Source organism: Entelurus aequoreus, linkage group LG08 (genome assembly GCF_033978785.1).
Source record: "Entelurus aequoreus isolate RoL-2023_Sb linkage group LG08, RoL_Eaeq_v1.1, whole genome shotgun sequence".
Lineage (NCBI taxonomy): Eukaryota > Metazoa > Chordata > Actinopteri > Syngnathiformes > Syngnathidae > Entelurus > Entelurus aequoreus.
In genome coordinates this window covers 56,421,754-56,443,518 of record NC_084738.1, presented here as the reverse complement: position 1 = coordinate 56,443,518, position 21,765 = coordinate 56,421,754, and the positions used below count along the sequence as shown (strand labels likewise).

At 39.6% G+C, this 21,765-nt stretch overlaps 1 protein-coding gene across 1 annotated transcript in view; it reads right to left on the bottom strand.

Moving 5' to 3' along the window:
- Positions 1 to 4,029: 4,029 nt before the first annotated feature.
- LOC133656407 (netrin receptor UNC5D-like) overlaps positions 4,030 to 21,765 on the bottom strand; it is a 190,173-nt gene continuing 172,437 nt past the window's right edge. Inside the window, exons 15-17 of the mRNA XM_062057491.1 lie at positions 21,021 to 21,188; positions 18,111 to 18,289; positions 4,030 to 4,747 (exon numbers count right to left, since the gene is read on the bottom strand). Coding sequence (XP_061913475.1) covers positions 4,555 to 4,747; positions 18,111 to 18,289; positions 21,021 to 21,188 — 540 coding nt within the window. The 3' untranslated portion in view covers positions 4,030 to 4,554. The remainder of the gene's footprint in view (positions 4,748 to 18,110; positions 18,290 to 21,020; positions 21,189 to 21,765) is intronic.

The following is a 21,765-nucleotide window of genomic DNA, read 5'->3' as shown; positions in this document are numbered from 1 at the left end:
CCAGTTGGCAGAATCAGTCCCATTCAGTTGGCAACTGTTTCATTTCATATTTACAACGTGAACAACATATATCATAACAACTATTAAATGTTAAGTATATCGATTAGCCAACCCTTTTCTGAGTTATGTATTAACAGCTGATGATAATAATAATAATAATAATAATAGTGTTGGCCTTTATAGAACATGAGGATTGGGCTAAAAATTAGGGCTCTGGCTGCAGTGCCCTCTGCTGGTTGTTCAGAGGAGTGTGTAGGTCACATTTATTTGTGCATCTGGTTTGTGGGAGGAATGTCTCATCGACACAAAAGCAAAAAAGCGATCCACATATGCAAATTCAATACAAATACAAATACAAAATCAAGCATATTTATATTCAAATCTCAAAAACATATTTACAAATACACGTTTATTATACAAATTCTTGATTTATTTGTATGTCACATTTTTATATTTATACATTTTATTTGTATATATTTTCAAATCTCAAAAATTTATTTACAAATATGCGTTTATTTATACAAATTATTAATTTATTTGTATATCACATTTGTATTTGTATATTTATTAATATATGCATATGTATTAATATCATATTGATATATATATATAAGTTGACTTGAGACAATTCTACTTCCATAAGAAACATCCTATTTGCCTTGAAGTCATGATTGTTGCACAGCAAAGTGACAACAGAACTGACAGCAAATGTGTTGCAACGATTTCAAACAGAAAGTGAAAGCAGATTGAGGAAGTTCCTATGAAGACACCGCATGTTACATTTTGACAGCCAATGAAAATCCCAGTTTTTCGTGGTTTTGCAACAAAACAATCAGGAAACAAAGACGAGCGTCCATGCAGGGGCAAAACGAACTGAAAGTGAAATCAAAGTCAGTTCAAAGCTAAAGTGGCACACTTTATACAAAAGAGAAATCCTTCCTGGTAGTTTGTGGGACACTCACCTCATTTATTAAAGCAAAAGAAATATAATTTTCATTTGAGCAAAAAGTGCTGCCAATGACGTCAGAGCGACGACACCAGCTGACGGTATAGCTCGGTTGGTCGAGTGGCTGTGCCAGCAACTTGGAAGGTTCCAGGTTTCGTTGGACTAGTTCGTTGGCAGTGACTAGCCATCTTAGTCACTGCAGTTGTGTCCTTGGGCAAGACACTTTACCCACCTGCTCCCAGTGCCACCCAAAAGTTAGATATTGTGTTTCACTATGTAAAAGCGCTTTGAGTCACTAGAGAAAAGCGCTATATAAATATAATTCACTTCACTTTCCAATGGAAACTAACTTTTTTACTTCCTTTTGGAACAAAATCCATCCAAAATCCCAGACTTTACTCTCCCCAGCCACTTCGTCCAGCTCCTCCCGGGGGATCCCGAGGCGTTCCCAGGCCAGCCAGGAGACATAGTCTACCCAACGTGTCCTGGGTCTTCCCCGTGGCCTCCTACCGGTCGGACGTGCCCTAAACACCTCCCTAGGGAGGCGTTCGGGTGGCATCCTGACCAGATGCCCGAACCACCTCATCTGGCTCCTCTCGATGTGGAGGAGCAGCGGCTTTACTTTGAGCTCCCCCCGGATGGCAGAGCTTCTCACCCTATCTCTAAGGGAGAGCCCCGCCACCCGGCGGAGGAAACTCATTTCGGCCGCTTGTACCCGTGATCTTGTCCTTTCGGTCATAACCCAAAGCTCATGACCATAGGTGAGGATGGGAACGTAGATCGACCGGTAAATTGAGAGCTTCGCCTTCCGGCTCAGCTCCTTCTTCACCACAACGGATCGATACAGCATCCGCATTACTCAAGACGCCGCACCGATCCGCCTGTCGACCTCACGATCCACTCTTCCCTCACTCGTGAACAAGACTCCGAGGTACTTGAACTCCTCCACTTGGGGCAGGGTCTCCTCCCCAACCCGGAGATGGCACTCCACCCTTTTCCGGGCGAGAACCATGGACTAGGACTTGGAGGTGCTGATTCTCATCCCAGTCGCTTCACACTCGGCTGCGAACCGATCCAGTGAGAGCTGAAGATCCTGGACAGATGAAGCCATCAGGACCACATCATCTGCACAAAGCAGAGACCTAATCCTGCAGCCACCAAACCAGATCCCCTCAACGCCCTGACTACGCCTAGAAATTCTGTCCATAAAAGTTATGAACAGAATCGGTGACAAAGGGAGCCTTGGCGGAGTCCAACCCTCACTACACACGGGTCCGACTTACTGCCGGCAATGCGGACCGAGCTCTGACACTGATCGTACAAAATCCTCGTGTTATTAAATATTCTTATAGCACATTTTGCACCTGGCGGCCCTGCTGACAGATTTAAGTTAAAGTTAAAGTTAAAGGCCTACTGAAACCCACTACTACCGACCACACAGTCTGATAGTTTATATATCAATGATGAAATCTTAACATTGCAACACATGCCAATACGGCCGGGTTAACTTATAAAGTGCAATTTTAAATTTCCCGCTAAACTTTTGGTTGAAAAACTCCTTTGGATATGACCTTTTGCGCGTGACGTCATGACGGCAACGGAAGTATTCGTACCCAATGTGTCACCATACAAAAAGCTATGTTTTCATCGAACAATTCCACAGTATTCTGGACATCTGTGTTGGTGAATCTTTTGCAATTTGTTTAATGAACAATGGAGATTGCAAAGAAGAAAGTTGTAGGTGGGATTGGTGTATTAGCGGCTGGCTGCAGCAACACAACAAGGAGTACTTACTTGGATAGCAGACGCGCTAGCCGCCACCGCATCTGTGATCGGGTGAAGTCCTTCGTCGTGCCGTCGTCGCTGGAACGCAGGTGAGCATGGGTGTTGATGAGCAGATGAGGGCTGGCTGGCGTAGGTGGAGCGCTAATGTTTTTATCATAGCTCTGTGAGGTCCGGTTGCTAAGTTGCTAAGTTAGCTCCAGCGTCGTTAGCAACAGCATTGTTAAGCTTTGCCAGGCTGAGAATTATTAACCGTGTAGTTACAGGTCCATGGTTTAATAGTATTGTTGATCTTCTGTCTATCCTTACAGTCAGGGATTTATTTATTTTGTTTCTATCTGCATTGGAGCCAGATGCTATCACGTTAGCTCAGTAGCTAAAGAGCTTCGCTGATGTATTGTCGTGGAGATAAAAGTCACTGTGAATGTCCATTTTGCGTTCTTGACTCTCATTTTCAAGAGGATATAGTATCCGAGGTGGTTTAAAATACAAATCCGTGATCCACAATAGAAAAAGGAGAGTGTGTGGAATCCAATGAGACCTTGTACCTAAGTTACGGTCAGAGCGAAAAAAGATACACCCTGCACTGCCTCTCTAGTTCTTCACTCTAACGTTCCTCATCCACGAATATTTCATCCTCGCTCAAATTAATGGGGTAATCGTCGCTTTCTCGGTCCGAATCTCTCTCGCTCCATTGTAAACAACGGGGAATTGTGAGGAATCCTGTGACGTCACGCTACTTCCGGTATAGGCAAAGCTTTTTTTTATCAGCGACCAAAAGTTGCGAACTTTTTCGTCGTTGTCCTATACTAAATCCTTTCAGCAAAAATATGGCAATATCACGAAATGATCAAGTATGACACAGAATGGATCTGCTATTCCCGTTTAAATAAAAAAAAATCATTTCAGTAGGCCTTTAAAGTACACATGATTGTCACACACACACTAGGTGTGGCGAAATTATTCTCTGCATTTGACCCATCACCCTTGATCACCCCCTGGGAGGTGAGAGGAGCAGTGGGCAGCAGCGGTGGCCGCGCCCGGGAATCATTTTTGGTGATTTAACCCCCAATTCCAACCCTTGATGCTGAGTGCCAACCGCCCGTCCGAGCACCCACTGCCAGAACTGTAGATCGGCGCCTATGTCCTGACCTATCGGACAAATACGGTAAAAAAAACGTTTAGGATTTAGATGAAAAAAAAATAGATGCAGCTTGATATGAGAGCACAAATTGTGTCTTATAACGGCGTAGCAGGGAAAAGAGGCGACACAGACTTGGACACAAAGCCACTTTATTCATCCGTTTGGAGCAAGTGGGCCAGCTTCTGGTTCTGATTGGGGGGTGTGAGATGGGGTGGGGGCAAGGGGGCGTCCACAAGCAAACACATTTCAACCAGCAGCAACAACTTGTAAAAAAAAAAAAAAAAAAAAAAAAAAAGGAACTGTGTTACCATGACAACGCGATCGCTATCCCTCGGCAGCAACGTCCACTCCTCAGCGCTAAGCATCGGCGTTCCTTCTGTCTGTTCTGAACTCCCGTTTCCGCACGATGAAAGACACGACGTAGAAAGGGGGGGAAAAAAGGAAGGGATGACAGCAATGACGTCACACTAAACGCTGGGACCGACCCTTTGGAAGTCACGGGCGTCCATCGCCTCGAAGACAGTGGTCTCACCCGTGGTCCAAAACACCAACGTACCTCGGGCTTCAGTGTCAGTAGAAGAGCTCCCCGCTCGTGTGGGATTCCCCCCCGGGGGGGCCGAGGGAGTCCAGCGGCGAGAAGTCCGGCAGCGTTCATGCAGGTGAGAGTGGATCCCCGGACTCCTCAGTCTGCTGTCCTTGACAAGCCGAGGGAAGTCAGCCGCCCTTCGTCGCCGCTCCCGGGCGACTGGACTCTGCCGATCTCCTCCAGGGCGCTGGCCAGGGAGTCCAGGTCGCCGGAGTCCTGGTGCTGAGCCTCCCACAGGCTCAGGATCACGGACGCCGGGCTCTCGTGGCGCGTGAAGTAGCTCAGGTTCCTGGGAAACGCAGGGACAGCTAATCACACTGCAAAAACTGAAATCTAAGTAAGATTAAATATCTCAAATAAGGGTGATATTTGCTTATTTTCTGTCTGATAAGATAATTCTTCTCACTAAGCAGATTTTATGTTAGTGTTTTACTTGTTTTAAGGGTTTTGGTCCTAAATGATTTCAGTAAGATATTACAGCTTGTTGCTGAGATTTGATGACCTATAATGAGTAAAACATGCTTGAAACTAGAATATCAACTGTTGCAAAGCTGTGTCATCAACACTCACAAGTATAAAACTACTTTTTTTAAGAGTAATAATTTCTTATTTTAAGCATAAAAAGAAAAATCATGACTTTGACACAATTGAGTCTCATAATTAAAACAGATGACAGCCAAATGGACTTCGCGGTTTTATTTTCAATGAAACAATATAAAATAGGTACCCATATAGTAGCACAGTTGGCACAGTACAGTAAACTGACAGTTAATATTTAAACATTTAACATTTCAGACAATTTTGAACAGAAATAGTTCATGCACATTCAGGTAAATTCTTCAAAATTACAATTAAAAAAAATTTGGCCGGGGGCCTGGCTGTATATAGGCGCACTAATTGACTGAAAGAGCACGTACTTGGCGCGATGATGTCATGTTATCGATGGAAAAATGCATCTTTAGACAATATGATTTGCCTGAGCGGCTAGTAGACCCCGAGAGTAACAAGCGGTTGCCCTGTTGCCTTTCCATTAAGAAAAATAAATTAGTTTTTAGTATAAATTTGCTGGTTTCAAGAAATGTAATGCCGAGCGCATATCATTATGTCAAGATAATGGCACTAGCATTTACTTAAATTAAGAATATTTTTCAACATATTGAGCAAAAAGGTCTTTTTTTTTCTATCAAGAAAAGCGCACTTGTTATTAGTGAGAATATACTTATTTTAAGGTATTTTTGGGTTAATTGAGGTTAGCTAATTTTACTTGTTTTGGAAAGTCTTGACAAGCCAAATTTTCTTGTTCTATTGGCAGATATGTTTGCTTAGTTCAAATAAAATACCCCTAATTTTTGTATTTTTTTTTCTTGTTTTTTAAAGGCCTACTGAAACCCACTACTACCGACCACGCAGTCTGATAGTTTATATATCAATGATGAAATCTTAACATTGCAACACATGCCAATACGGCCGGGTTAACTTATAAAGTGCAATTTTAAATTTCCCGCTAAACTTCCGGTTGAAAACGTCTATGTATGATGACGTATGCGCGTGACGTTAACGGTTGATACGGAAGTATTCGGACCCATTGAATCCAATACAAAAAAGCTCTGTTTTCATTTCATAATTCCACAGTATTCTGGACATCTGTGTTGGTGAATCTTTTGCAATTTGTTTAATAAACAATGCAGACTGCAAAGAAGAAAGTTGTAGGTGGGATCGGTGTATTAGCAGCAGACTACAGCAACACAACCAAGAAGACAGAGATGGATAGCAGACGCGTTAGCCGCCGAACTCACCTTAACTTCCTCCGTCTCGCCGACCGCATCTGTGATCGGGTGAAGTTCTTCGTCGCACCGTCGATCGCTGGAACGCAGGGGAGCACGGGTGTTGATGAGCAGATGAGGGCTGGCTGGCGTAGGTGGAGCGCTAATGTTTTATCATAGCTCTGTGAGGTCCGGTTGCTAAGTTAGCTTCAGCGTCGTTAGCAACAGCATTGTTAAGCTTTGCCAGGCTGAGAATTATTAACCGTGTAGTTACATGTCCATGGTTTAATAGTATTGTTGATTTTCTGTCTATCCTTCCAGTCAGGGATTTATTTATTTAGTTTCTATCTGCATTTGAGCCAGATGCTATCACGTTAGCTCAGTAGCTAAAGAGCTTCGCCGTTGTATTGTCGTGGAGATAAAAGTCACTGTGAATGTCCATTTCGCGTTCTCGACTCTCATTTTCAAGAGGATATAGTATCCGAAGTGGTTTAAAATACAAATCCGTGATCCACAATAGAAAAAGGAGAAAGTGTGGAATCCAATGAGCCAGCTTGTACCTAAGTTACGGTCAGAGCGAAAAAAGATACGTTTGCACTGCATTCTAGTCCGTCACTCTAACGTTCCTCATCCACGAATCTTTCATCCTCGCTCAAATTAATGGGGTAATCGTCGCTTTCTCGGTCCGAATCGCTCTAGCTGCGTTGAAAACAATAGGAAAATATGAGGAAGCGAACAACCGACTACGTCACGCTACTTCCGGTAGGGGCAAGGCTTTTTTTTAATCAGAGACCAAAAGTTGCTAACTTTATCGTCGTTGTTCTATACTAAATCCTTTCAGCAAAAATATGGCAATATCGCAAAATGATCAAGTATGACACATAGAATGGATCTGCTATCCCCGTTTAAATAAAAACATTTCATTTCAGTAGGCCTTTAAATAATTGTTGTCATTTAACCAGTGTTTCTTAACCATCGTTGTTGGGCCGCCAAAAACATTAGTTTCTAAGCTGAGTTGTAATACACTTTTGCACCACTTGTGGCTTAATGACAATATTACACAAACAATAGACAGTCATAGAGAAGTTTCATAAGTGCAAAAAATATGACTAAAGTGGTAAAGCTGTATTTTTTATCAGCACTTTAACTTTATTGACAGTTTATTTAGGAAACATAGTCATTATCATTTTAGTTTATTTTGTAAGCTCCTCTTGGCTGCTGATGTACGACTTATTTGTGCAGTGTTGGCCTATAAAAATATCTTAAAACATGTATTTTTAAAATGTTATTTACAAAGATCACATAAAGTTATTTAATCTAATAAAAGAAAATAAAGCGACCCCAACTCAAAACCAATTCCTTTACAATACTTAGAATAGACATTTTTAAAACAATTGAGAATACATACAAATAAAATGCTTAAATAAAAAAGGAAAACCAAAAATTAATGAAAGCAACAGTATCAATAATAATAATATCAATAAAATGTATTTTTGAAAAAAATACATAATAATAATTTTTTAAAAGATTCTCAAAAACTATAAATCAATTTAATATTGGAATAAATAAAAATCACGATTTTGGATGTGAATTGATTTTTTCAGCACACCCCGATGGAGCAACTCTCAGTGGAAAAAGTTAGGACACCCTAAGACTAAGAATAAAAAAATCTATAAAATCTATTATTATTATTATTATTATTATTATTATTATTATAATCTATTAAGACTCAATCCAAATGTTTTTATACATTTTGTTTGCTTGAACTCAAGTCTCTTTAGACTTAAAACAGTCCAAAATGGTCTTAACAGCAAAAAAGCTAATGTCACTGTTTAGATGATTTTCCATGAATACATCTCAAACTCCATTTGTTCCATCCACTCTTTGAGGAATACACTTATCATGAACAGTATGAACACATTAATTAGTAATATTATATTGTTTTATCATCCATCATTTAAGAACAAAAGGTTCTTATTCTGAAAAATACATTAACAAATGGAATAAAAGAGGGTAAAATGTAAAAAGAACAAGTTACAATGTTGACTCTAATAACGCAAAGCTGTTTTTTCTTTAAAGCTGTCATTGCTCCAAAAATAATATTGAATCAAAATCAATGTTGTTATGGATCATGAATTAATGACCTTATTAAGGCTCCAATAACTTCAAAAATTCCCCTTTAAATTATTTTGGGGGAAAATATTACATATTTTGTGTGTTTGCCATAAAAAGAACAAGGGTTTCTTTGTCAAAAAGGCATAAAACAAAAACATGATTTAAATGTTGAAAGTAAAACATTTTTAAAATGTTTTCTTTAAAACTGTCTTTGCTCAAAAAAATTATGAAAATCAATTTTGTCATGAATTATTGACATATATAAGGCTTCAATTACTTCACATCAAATATTCCACTTTGAATTTTTTTGGGGGAAAATATTGCATATTTTGTGTTTTTGCCATTAAAACAGGGTTGTCCTTAACAAAAAGTGTATAAAACAAAAATAATAAAAACTTATAATTGAAGTATAGACCTTAAGTTGATCTAGAGACTTAAGTGTTGAAAGTAAAAAAGAAAAAAATGTATATTTTTAACACTTTTATGAGTGAGGCCCTTTTGGATCCCCAAGAATTTTAGTGAGATTTTTTTTAAAACTTCCATCGCTCAAAAAATAATAATGACCTATTTAAGGCTTCAATTATTCACATCAAATATTCCACATTGATTTTTTTGGGGGAAAATATTGCATATTTTGTGTTTTTGCCATTAAAAACAGGGTTGTCTTTAACAAAAAGTGTATACAACAAAAACATAAAAATAATAAAAACTTATAATTGCCGTATAGATCTGGGGCCGTACTTATCAAGCTTCTTAGAGTGCCATTTTACACTTAAGTCCTGAGAATTTGCGAAATTTAGTCCTACTCTCAAACTTAAGAATAAAAGTTTTTTTATCAACGTTCTTAAGTCTAAGAATCACTCTTACTCTCCACGATATTTAAGAGACCTTCAGAGGTGTCTTAAGTGGTTAGGAGTTGCCAGCAGGGGATGGCACTGAGGCGAGAGGGACGTGGCTGAACGTTCAGGGAGCGGAACGATGTCCTGGATTTGTTTGATGACGAGCAGCTGATCAAACGGTATCGTTTAGACAGAGCGGGTATTATTTTTGTCACAGATTTAATACTTTTCGATTCCTTGTTGATTTCTGCATGTGGCTGCAGTGGGCTAGTATATATAGAGCCACCCACACCAGTTTCAAATTAGTTGCCTAATTAATGAATTGGAAAGAAAATGTTATGAGAGTAGCGTATGTGTGTGGCCGTGAGGTGAGTGACGTCAGTGAGTGTGTGGGCGAGAGAAGAGAGGGAGCGGTAGCGTGAGTGCCGGCGGGGACTAGTTTGTTTTGTATTATTTTGTAGTTTATTGTCAAAATATACACTCCCATTGTCCACTTAAATATTTCCAAGATATTTCTTTATTCTTAGACAACGGATTCCCTTCCGTGATTGGTCATTTCTATGGACACAGAAATGACGTCACCTAAAATTCCGTTTACGGCACATAGTAATGTCGTAATTCAGCTCTGAGTGTGACACTTAAGATTCAGTCCTACACTTCGCTGAAAGTGTGAGTAAGACGCTTGATAACTAACTTTTAAGTGCAGCTTTCAGCGAAGAATTTATTTACTCTTAAGTCAACTCTTAGCAGACTTCTTAGGAGTAATTCTAAGAAGCTTGATAAGTACGGCCCCTGAAGTTGATCTAGAGTCTTAAGTGTTAAAATTAAAAATAAAAAAATATTTCTTTTTAACACTTTTATGAGTGAGGCCCTTTTGGATCCCCAATAATTTTAGTGGGATTTTTTTTTTTAAACTGCCATTACTCAAAAAATACTAAAGAATTAAAATCAATGTTGTTATGAATTATTGACCTATTTAAGGCTTCAAATATTCCACATTACATTTTTTGGGGAAAATATTGCATATTTTGTGTTTTTGCCATTAAAACAGGGTTGTCCTTAACAAAAAGTGTATAAAACAAAAATAATAAAAACTTATAATTGAAGTATAGATCTGAAGTTGATCTAGAGACTTAAGTGTTGAAAGTAAAAAAATATATATATATATATTTTTAACACTTTTATGAGTGAGGCCCTTTTGGATCCCCAAGAATTTTAGTGGGATTTTTTTTAAACTTCCATCGCTCAAAAAATAATAATGACCTATTTAAGGCTTCAATTATTCACATCAAATATTCCACATTGATTTTTTTGGGGGAAAATATTGCATATTTTGTGTTTTTGCCATTAAAAACAGGGTTGTCTTTAACAAAAAGTGTATACAACAAAAACATAAAAATAATAAAAACTTATAATTGCCGTATAGATCTGAAGTTGATCTAGAGTCTTAAAGGGAAACTTCGGTTTTTTTCAACCTGGGCCCTGTTTTCATAATTTTTTCTGTATATGTGAGTGCTGGATAAAACTTTTTTTGAGGTCGCGCCAGTATTGAGCAGGGCAGGCAGCCTCCAGCCCAGCTAACGCTCGTACACAGGGCAACTGGCTCTCGTCAAAATTCGGCCTATAAACATGCATTTTTTTCACACTGACAGGCTCAGATAGTTACAATGAGTGTCCGACAACATACTAGAAAGGAGAAATTAACGTATGTCTCTACCTTTAGCTGGAGATCGCTGTTTGTTGGGAGCTGTGTCCAAATCTCACCACGCTACAAATCTCGTTCCGAAATCTCGCGATAACTCGCGACAAATCAAATCGTCCACATCAGGCAAAAATTCAGCCATGACAGACAAACAAACAAACTTTTCTATAAAACTAAAATAACAGTCTTCGGTAATCCAACAGAAAATCACTTCAGTCATCTCTCTTCACCTCAGTCAGGTAACTGTTTTTCCACCGGTGTTTTGTCGCGAGTTATCGCGAGATTTCGGAACGAGATTTGTAGCGTGGTGAGATTTGGACACAGCTCCCAACATACAGCGATCTCCAGCTAAAGGTAGAGACATACGTTAATTTCTCCTTTCTAGTATGTTGTCGGACACTCATTGTAACTATCTGAGCCTGTCAGTGTGAAAAAAATGCATGTTTATAGGCCGAATTTTGACGAGAGCCATTTGCCCTGTGTACGAGCGTTAGCTGGGCTGGAGGCTGCCTGCCCTGCTCAATACTGGCGCGACCTCAAAAAAAGTTTTATCCAGCACTCACATATACAGAAAAAATTATGAAAACAGGGCCCAGGTTGAAAAAAACCGAAGTTTCCCTTTAAGTGTTAAAAGTAAAAATAAAAAAAATATTTCTTTTTAACACTTCTATGGGTGAGGCCCTTTTGGATCCCCAATAATTTTAGTGGGATTTTTTTTTAAACTACCATTACTCAAAAAATACTAAAGAATTAAAATCAATGTTGTTATGAATTAATTAAGGCTTCAAATATTCCACATAAAATTTTTTGGGGAAAATATTGCATATTTTGTGTTTTTGCCATTAAAACAGGATTGTCTTTAACAAAAAGTGTATAAAACAAAAAACCTAAAATAATATAATAAAAACTTATAATTGAGGTATAGATCGGAAGTTGATCTAGAGACTTAAGTGTTAAAAAACAACAAAAACAACAACTTATTTTTAACACTTTTATTAGTGAGCCCTTTTTAGAATTTTTGTGGGATTTTTTTTATTAAACTGCCATTGCTCAAAAAACAATGAATCAATGTTGTTATGAAATATTGACCTGTTTAAAGCTTCAATTATTCACATCAAATATTCCACTTGCAAATGTTTCTCAGGGAAAATATTGCATATTTTATGTGTTTTTGCCATTAAAACACAGGGTTGTCTTTAACAAAAAGTGTATAGACAAAAACCATTAAAAAATAAATTGTTTTTTTTATAATTGACGTAAAGATCTGGGGCCGTACTTATCAAGCTTCTTACAATTACTCCTAAGAAGTCTGCTAAGAGTTGACTTAAGAGTAAATAAATTCTTTGCTGAAAGCTGCACTTAAAAGTTAGTTATCAAGCGTCTTACTCACACTTTCAGCGAAGTGTAGGACTGAATCTTAAGTGTCACACTCAGAGCTGAATTACGACATTACTATGTGCCGTAAACGGAATTTTAGGTGACGTCATTTCTGTGTCCATAGAAATGACCAATCACGGAAGGGAATCCGTTGTCTAAGAATAAAGAAATATCTTGGAAATATTTAAGTGGACAATGGGAGTGTATATTTTGACAATAAACTACAAAATAATACAAAACAAACTAGTCCCCGCCGGCACTCACGCTACCGCTCCCTCTCTTCTCTCGCCCACACACTCACTGACGTCACTCACCTAACGGCCACACACATATGCTACTCTCATAACATTTTCTTTCCAATTCATTAATTAGGCAACTAATTTGAAACTGGTGTGGGTGGCTCTATATATACTAGCCCACTGCAGCCACATGCAGAAATCAACAAGGAATCGAAAAGTATTAAATCTGTGACAAAAATAATACCCGCTCTGTCTAAACGATACCGTTTGATCAGCTGCTCGTCATCAAACAAATCCAGGACATCGTTCCGCTCCCTGAACGTTCGGCCACGTCTCTCTCGCCTCAGTGCCATCCCCTGCTGGCAACTCCTAACCACTTAAGACACCTCTGAAGGTCTCTTAAATATCGTGGAAAGTAGGAGTGATTCTTAGACTTAAGAACGTTGATAAAAAACTTTTATTCTTAAGTTTGAGAGTAGGACTACATTTCGCAAATTCTCAGGACTTAAGTGTAAAATGGCACTCTAAGAAGCTTGATTAGTACGGCCCCTGAAGTTGATCTACAGACTTAAATGTTAAAATTTAATTAAAAAAAAAAAAAAACTTTTATGAGTGAGCCCTTTTAAGAATTTTAGTGGGATTTTTTTTAAACTGCCATTGCTCAAAAAATAATAATGAATCAATGTTGTTATGAATAATTGACCTATTTAAAGCTTCAATTATTCACATCAAATATTCCACTTGCAAATGTTTCTCAGGGAAAATATTGCATATGTTATGTGTTTTTGCCATTAAAACACAGGGTTGTATTTAACAAAATGTGTATAGACAAAAACATTAAAAAAACAACAAAAAAAAACTTATGATTGACGTAAAGATCTGGGGCCGTACTTATCAAGCTTCTTAGAGTGCCATTTTACACTTAAGTCCTGAGAATTTGCAAAATTTAGTCCTACTCTCAAACTTAAGAATACAAGCTTTTTATCAACGTTCTTAAGTCTAAGAATCACTCCTACTCTCCACGATATTTAAAGGCCTACTGAAACCCACTACTACCGACCACGCAGTCTGATAGTTTATATATCAATGATGAAATCTTAACATTATAACACATGCCAATACGGCCGGGTTAACTTATAAAGTGACATTTTAAATTTGCCGCTAAACTTCCGGTTCGAAACGCCTCTGCGGATGACGTATGCGCGTGACGTAGACCGGGGAACACGGGTATGCCTTCCACATTGAAGCCAATACGAAAAAGCTCTGTTTTCATTTCATAATTCCACAGTATTCTGGACATCTGTGTTCGTGAATCTGTTGCAATCATGTTCATTGCATTATGGAGAAGGAAGCTGAGCAAGCAAAGAAGAAAGTTGTCGGTGCGAAATGGACGTATTTTTCGAACGTAGTCAGCAACAACAGTACACAGCCGGCGCTTCTTTGTTTACATTCCCGAAAGATGCAGTCAAGATGGAAGAACTCGGATAACAGAGACTCTAACCAGGAGGACTTTTGACTTGGATACACAGACGCCTGTAGAGAACTGGGACAACACAGACTCTTACCAGGATTACTTTGATTTGGATGACAAAGACGCAGACGTGCTACTGTGAGTATGCAGCTTTGGCTTCTAAACATTTGATCGCTTGACCGTATGTGCGCAACTTTTTTTTGCGTATGTACGTAACTTTTTTAAAATATATAAGCTTTATGAACCTTGGGTTAGGTGAACGGTCTTTTGGGCTGAGTGATTGTGTGTGTTGATCAGGTGTTTGAATTGTATTGGCGTGTTCTATGGAGCTAGGAGCTAGCATAGGAGCTAGGAGCTAGCATAACAAACACGCAGGTGTTTTTATGCAGGATTAATTTGTGGCATATTAAATATAAGCCTGGTTGTGTTGTGGCTAATAGAGTAAATATATGTCTTGTGTTTATTTACTGTTTTAGTCATTCCCAGCTGAATACCAGGTACCGTGAGTATGCAGCCTTGGCTGCTAAACATTAGATAGCTTGACCGTACGTGCGCGTCACGTACGTAACTTTTTAAAAATATACAAGCTTTATGAACCTTGGGTTAGGTGAACGGTCTTTTGGGCTGAGTGATTGTGTGTGTTGATCAGGTGTTTGAATTGTATTGGCGTGTTCTATGGAGCTAGGAGCTAGCATAGGAGCTAGGAGCTAGCATAACAAACACGCAGGTGTTTTTATGCAGGATTTATTTGTGGCATATTAAATATAAGCCTTGTTGTGTTGTGGCTAATAGAGTATATATATGTCTTGTGTTTATTTACTGTTGTAGTCATTCCCAGCTGAATATCAGGTACCGTGAGTATGCAGCCTTGGCTGCTAAACATTTGATAGCTTGACCGTATGTGCGCGTCACGTACGTAACTTTTTTAAAATATATAAGCTTTATGAACCTTGGGTTAGGTGAACGGTCTTTTGGGCTGAGTGATTGTGTGTGTTGATCAGGTGTTTGAATTGTATTGGCGTGTTCTATGGAGCTAGGAGCTAGCAGAGGAGCTAGGAGCTAGCATAACAAACACGCAGGTGTTTTTATGCAGGATTAATTCGTGGCATATTAAATATAAGCCTGGTTGTGTTGTGGCTAATAGAGTATATATATGTCTTGTGTTTATTTACTGTTGTAGTCATTCCCAGCTGAATATCAGGTCACCCCCGGCTCTCACAGCATCTTCCCTATCTGAATATCTTCAACTCCCCACTAGTCCTTCACTTGCACTTTACTCATCCACAAATCTTTCATCCTCGCTCAAATTAATGGGGAAATTGTCGCTTTCTCGGTCCGAATCTCTCTCACTTCATGCGGCCATCATTGTAAACAATAGGGAACTTTGCGTATATGTTGAACTGACTACGTCACGCTACTTCCGGTAGGGGCAAGCCTTTTTTTTTTATCAGATACCAAAAGTTGCAATCTTTATCGTCGTTGTTCTATACTAAATCCTTTCAGCAAAAATATGGCAATATCGCGAAATGATCAAGTATGACACATAGAATAGATCTGCTATCCCCGTTTAAATAAAAAAAATTCATTTCAGTAGGCCTTTAAGAGACCTTCAGAGGTGTCTTAAGTGGTTAGGAGTTGCCAGCAGGGGATGGCACTGAGGCGAGAGAGACGTGCGCGAACGTTCAGGGAACGGAACAATGTTTGGTTTTTTTTGATGACGAGCAGCTGATCAAACGGTATCGTTTAGACAGAGCGGATATTATTTTTGTCACAGATTTAATACTTTTCGATTCCTTGTTGATTTCTGCATGTGTCTGCAATGGGCTAGTATATATAGAGCCACCCACACCAGTTTCAAATTAGTTGCCTAATTAATGAATTGGAAAGAAAATGTTATGACATGTGTGTGGCCGTGAGGTGAGTGACGTCAGTGAGTGTGTGGGCGATAGAAGAGAGGGAGCGGTAGCGTGAGTGCCGGCGGGGACTAGTTTGTTTTGTATTATTTTGTAGTTTATTGTCAAAATATACACTCCCATTGTCCACTTAAATATTTCCAAGATATTTCTTTATTCTTAGACAACGGATTCCCTTCCGTGATTGGTCATTTCTATGGACACAGAAATGACGTCACCTAAAATTCCGTTTACGGCACATAGTAATGTCGTAATTCAGCTCTGAGTGTGACACTTAAGATTCAGTCCTACACTTCGCTGAAAGTGTGAGTAAGACGCTTGATAACTAACTTTTAAGTGCAGCTTTCAGCGAAGAATTTATTTACTCTTAAGTCAACTCTTAGCAGACTTCTTAGGAGTAATTCTAAGAAGCTTGATAAGTACGGCCCCTGAAGTTGATCTAGAGACTTAAATGTTAAAATTAAAAATTTTATTTTTTAATTTTATTTTTAACACTTTTATGCGTGAGCCCTTTTTAGAATTTTAGTGGGATTTTTTTTTAAACTGCCATTGCTAAAAAAAATATGAATCTGTTGTTATGAATCAATGACCTATTTAAGACTTCAATTATTCACATCGAATATTCCACTTGCAAATGTTTCTCGGGAAAATATTGCATATTTGGTGTTTTTGCCATTAAAACACAGGGTTGTCTTTAACAAAAAGTGTATAGACAAAAAAAAACAAAAATAAAAACTTATAATTGACGTAAAGATCCGAAGTTGATCTAGAGCAGTGGTTCTTAACCTTGTTGGAGGTACCGAGCCCCACTAGTTTCATATGCGCATTCACCGAATACTTCTTTAGTGAAAAATAAAATGTTTTTTTTTTTCAAATTCAAGAAAAAGTTATGTTTTTTTACTGGTGCACAAAATGAACCAGTAAGAACAAAACCAACACAGTGCATGAACTCACAACAACTTACACACCTTACACACATTCACATGAATTGATTAACGTGGACCCCGACTTAAACAAGTTGAAAAATGTATTGGGGTGTTACCATTTAGTGGTAAATTGTACGGAATATGTACTGTACTGTGTAAACTGTACTGTTTCATATAATGTATTCTCTTCCTTTGCAATGTGCTAGTAAAAGTTTCAATCAATCAATCAAAAAACCTGCAAATCAGATGGAAAATTAGAGGGAACATTGTTTGGGGGTATCCATAATACGCCGATAGGGAGAAGTTTTTATTTACACAATAAGTTCGGATGTGTCTTTACCTCCGTGGCGGAGGCCCCGCCGAACCCCTGAGGTCGACTCACCAAACCCCTAGGGTTCGATCGAACCCAGGTTAAGAACCACTGATCTAGAGACTTAAATGTTAAAATAATGTATTTATTTATTTTTTTAACACTTTTATGAGTGAGCCCTTTTTAGAATTTTAGTGGGATTTTTTTTTAAACTGCCATTGCTCAAAAAAATAATACTGAATCAATGTTGTTATGAATAATTGACCTATTTAAAGCTTCAATTATTAACATAAAATATTCCACTTGGAAATGTTTTTGGGAAAAATATTGCATATTTGATGTGTTTTTGTCATAAAAAAACATTGTTTTGACAAAAACATAAAATAAAAAAAACATGTTTAAAAATAACTTTATATTGACAGATATAACTTTTTTTTACTGACTGACCCTTCCGGGTCCCTGGGACCAAACTTGAGCCCTGAAGGTTTCCAAAAAATCGATATAATGTACTAGTTTTGAAAAATGACAAATATCAAAATGGGGGAAAGGACAGTGGTGATGAGTATGATGCCGTCCAGCAGGGGGCACTGTTTCCCCACAGTTTCTCACATCTAGTTCCTGTTCCTGTCCAGTGACTATTCCCAAACATCAGCAGAACAACTTTGCATAAATCCCGGACACAAAGAGTGTGAGTGACAGGACCCGAGGACCAAACCTTGCTCACCGCTTGTTTTCCTTTCAGGTGGACCCCGTGATGACCAGACTAATGAACGAGGTCTGCGGCGGTCCAAGGACCTTTCTGATGTGAATCTGGTGTGTGTAGAGCGTCAGCGCGCTCTCCTCATCTATAATGAAATCAGCAGCGTGGGCGCCACTGGAGACGATGGCGGATTAGCGCCGACACGCCGCTTAAATCCCGTTTCTGAGCACGCATTGGAAGAGAGGCGACCTGCTCTCTCGCCATTCCCCCCCCCCCAACTTTCCCCGCCTGACTCACCTGTCGATGTTCAGCTTCCGGGCTAAGAGGCGCCAGTCCTTGCCCTTGGCGTTGGCGCTGTCGAAGGTGGCGCTGATCCTCTGACGGATGGACGGCGGGATCTTGAAGGCTCGCGGCCCCGTCTGGGAGGTGACGCTGCAGTCCGACTGGGAGGAGAAGGGCAGCGCCCCCTGCTGGCTCTGCCACAAAAAAACAAAAAGGGAGGACACACCCCGTTTGCATGCTTCGCTTCTTTTTACACTTGCGCAACAGTAAAGGACGTTACAACTAGAGATGTCCGATAATATAGGACTGCCGATATTATCGGCCGATAAATGCTTTAAATATCGGAAATGATCGGTATCGGTTTCAAAATGATCGGTATCGGTTTCAAAAAGTAAAATGTATGACTTTTTAAAACGCCGCTGTGTACACGGACATAGGGAGAAGTACAGAGCGCCAATAAACCTTAAAGGCACTGCCTTTGCGTGCCGGCCCAGTCACATTATATCTATGGCATTTCACACACACAAGTGAATGCATTGCATACTTGGTCAACAGCCATACAGGTCACACTGAGGGTAGCCATATAAACAACTTTAACACTGTTACAAATATGCGCCACACTGTGAACCCTCACCAAACAAAAATGACAAACACATTTCGGGAGAACATCCGCACCGTAACACAACATAAACACAACAGAACAAATACCCAGAACCCCTTTCAGCACTAACTCTTCCGGGACGCTACAATATACACCCCCCGCTACCCTTCCACCTCAACCTCCTCATGTTCTCAGGGAGAGCATGTCCCAAATTCCAAGCTGCTGTTTTGAGGCATGTTTAAAAAAAATAATGCACTTTGTGACTTCAATAATAAATATGGCAGGGCCATGTTGGCATTTTTTTCCGTAACTTGAGTTGATTTATTTTGGAAAATCTTGTTACATTGTTTAATGCAGTGGTTCTCAACCTATTTTTCAGTGATGTACCCCCTGTGAACATTTTTTTAATTCAAGTACCCCCTAATCAGAGCAAAGCATTTTTGGTTGAAAAAAAGAGATAAAGAAGTCAAATACAGCACTATGTCATCAGTTTCTGATTTATTAAATTGTATAACAGTGCAAAATATTGCTCATTTGTAGTCATACTTGCCAACCTTGAGACCTCCGATACCGGGAGGTGGGGGGCGTGGTCGGGGGTGGGGCGTGGTTAAGAGGGGAATATATTTAAACTAGAATTCACCAACTCAATTATTTCATATATATATATATATATATATGTATGAAATACTTGACTTTCAGTGAATTCTAGCTATATACATATATATATTTATTTTATTATACATATAAATAAAACAAATACTTGAATTTCAGTGTTCTGGAGGCTATCCAGTAGATGGCAGTATTGTCCCGTTTAAGAGTGTCACAACATTGCTCTTTACGGCAGACGGACTGCTTTACGGTAGACTAAACGTGACTGCTGTTGTGTGTTGATACCGCGCTGGGAGGACGTTAATGAAACTGCCTAACAATAAACCCACATAAGAAACCAAGAACTCGCCCTCGATCATTCTACAGTTATAACGTCATTGGGCAGGCAAGCTGTTTATATTGTGGGAAAGCGGACGTGAGAACAGGCTGTCCCCACTCAGGTCCGCAATGAGCTGGAGGGGGCGTGGCCTCAAGCTCCGGTTGAATACCGGGAGTTTATCGGGAGAAAATTTCTGCCGGGAGGTTATCGGGAGAGGCGCTGAATACCGGGAGTCTCCCGGTAAAAACGGGGGGGTTGGCAAGTATGTTTGTAGTGGTCTTTCTTGAACTATTTGGAAAAAAAGATATACAAATAACTAAAAACTTGTTGAAAAATAAACAAGTGATTCAATTATAAATAAAGATTTCTACACATGGAAGTAATCATCAACTTAAAGTGCCCTCTTTGGGGATTGTAATAGAGATCCATCTGGATTCATGAACTTAATTCTAAACATTTCTTCACAAAAAAAGAAATCTTTAACATCAATATCTATGGAACATGTCCACAAAAAATCTAGCTGTCAACACTGAATATTGCATTGTTGCATTTCTTTCCACAGTTCTTTTTGACAGACATTTAAAAAAAAATCTCATACCCCTTGGCATACCTTCAAGTACCCCCAGGGGTACGCGTACCCCCATTTGAGAACCACTGGTTTAATGCATCCAGCGAGGCATCACAACAAAATTAGGCATAATAATGTGTTAATCCCACGACTGTATATATCGGTATCGGTTGATATCGGAATCGGTAATTAAGAGTTGGACAATATCGGGATATCGTCAAAAAATACATTATCGGACATCTCAAGTTACAACGCTTCGGCGATGGGTACAGTTTGACCCTGGAACAGATTAAAGTTAAAGCTAAAGTACCAATGATTGTCACACACACACTTGGTGTGGTGAAATGTGTCCTCTGCATTTGAACCATCACCCCTGTTCACCCCCTGGGAGGTGAGGGGAGCAGTGAGCAGCAGCTGTGGGCGCGCCCGGGAATCATTTTTGGTGATTTAACCCCCAATTCCAACCCTTGATGCAGAGTGCCAAGCAGGGAGGTAATGGGTCCCATTTTTATAGTCTTTGGTATGACTCGGCCGGGGTTTGAACTCACAATAATTTCGCCACATCTAGTGTATGTGTGACAATCATTGGTACTTTAACTTTTTAACTTTAAATTAAAGACAGCATAAATCCATTCCAGACAGTTCATATTAAATAGGACTCATGCCTAATTTCACTTGATCAAACATTTTCTAACATTCCACACTACAAAATAGTACAAGTATGTATGATTCCTGCTGATATCGTATAGGATCGGTATCGGCCATTACTCAAGGCTCCATACATGGTATTGGAAATGAAAAAGCTGTATCGGAAACACCGCGTCTCACCTCCGCCACCGACGTGTAGACCTGAAGTATCTGCTCTTGACCTTTGACCTGCCTGACGCTGATCTTGCAGGAGAGGTGCGGCGGCGAGGAGAGGCCGTAGCGCTCCAGAGAGAAGGCACACTGCAGGGGGCGCTGCTGGCCCGCCCACACCTGGCGGAAGGAGAACTCCTGAGGACGAGAAGGAGGACACGGTCGGACGAGCGTTTTGTGATTGATGACGGGTCACTCTCCGCTCGTTCGTCACGGCGGCCAATCCGGAGGCGGACACGGCGCTAATGTCACGCACATTCCTCAACACGCGCCCTCACGTCAGGTCACGTTAGCCCCGCACGCCAACCACTCGCTAGGGGGCGCTCCTACTCGAAAGCGGTGGTTCTCAAACTTTTTCCACTAAGTACCACCTCGGACAAAAACCACAATGACCAACATTAAAATACAGTAGCGTAGTAGGCTTAAGTCGGGGGTCCGCAACCCGCGGCTCTTTAGCGCCGCCCTAGTGGCTCCCTAGACCTCTTTCAGAGATGTGTGAAAATGAAAAAAGATGAAGAAAAATATATATTTTTGTTTTAATATATTTTCTGTAGGAGGACAAACATGACACAAACCTTCCTAATTGTTAGAAATCCCACTGTTTATATTAAACATGCTTCAATGATGAGAGTATTTGGCAAGCACCGTTTTGTCCTACTAATTTCAGCGATCCTTGAACTCATCGCAGTTTGTTTACATGTACACATTTTGCCGA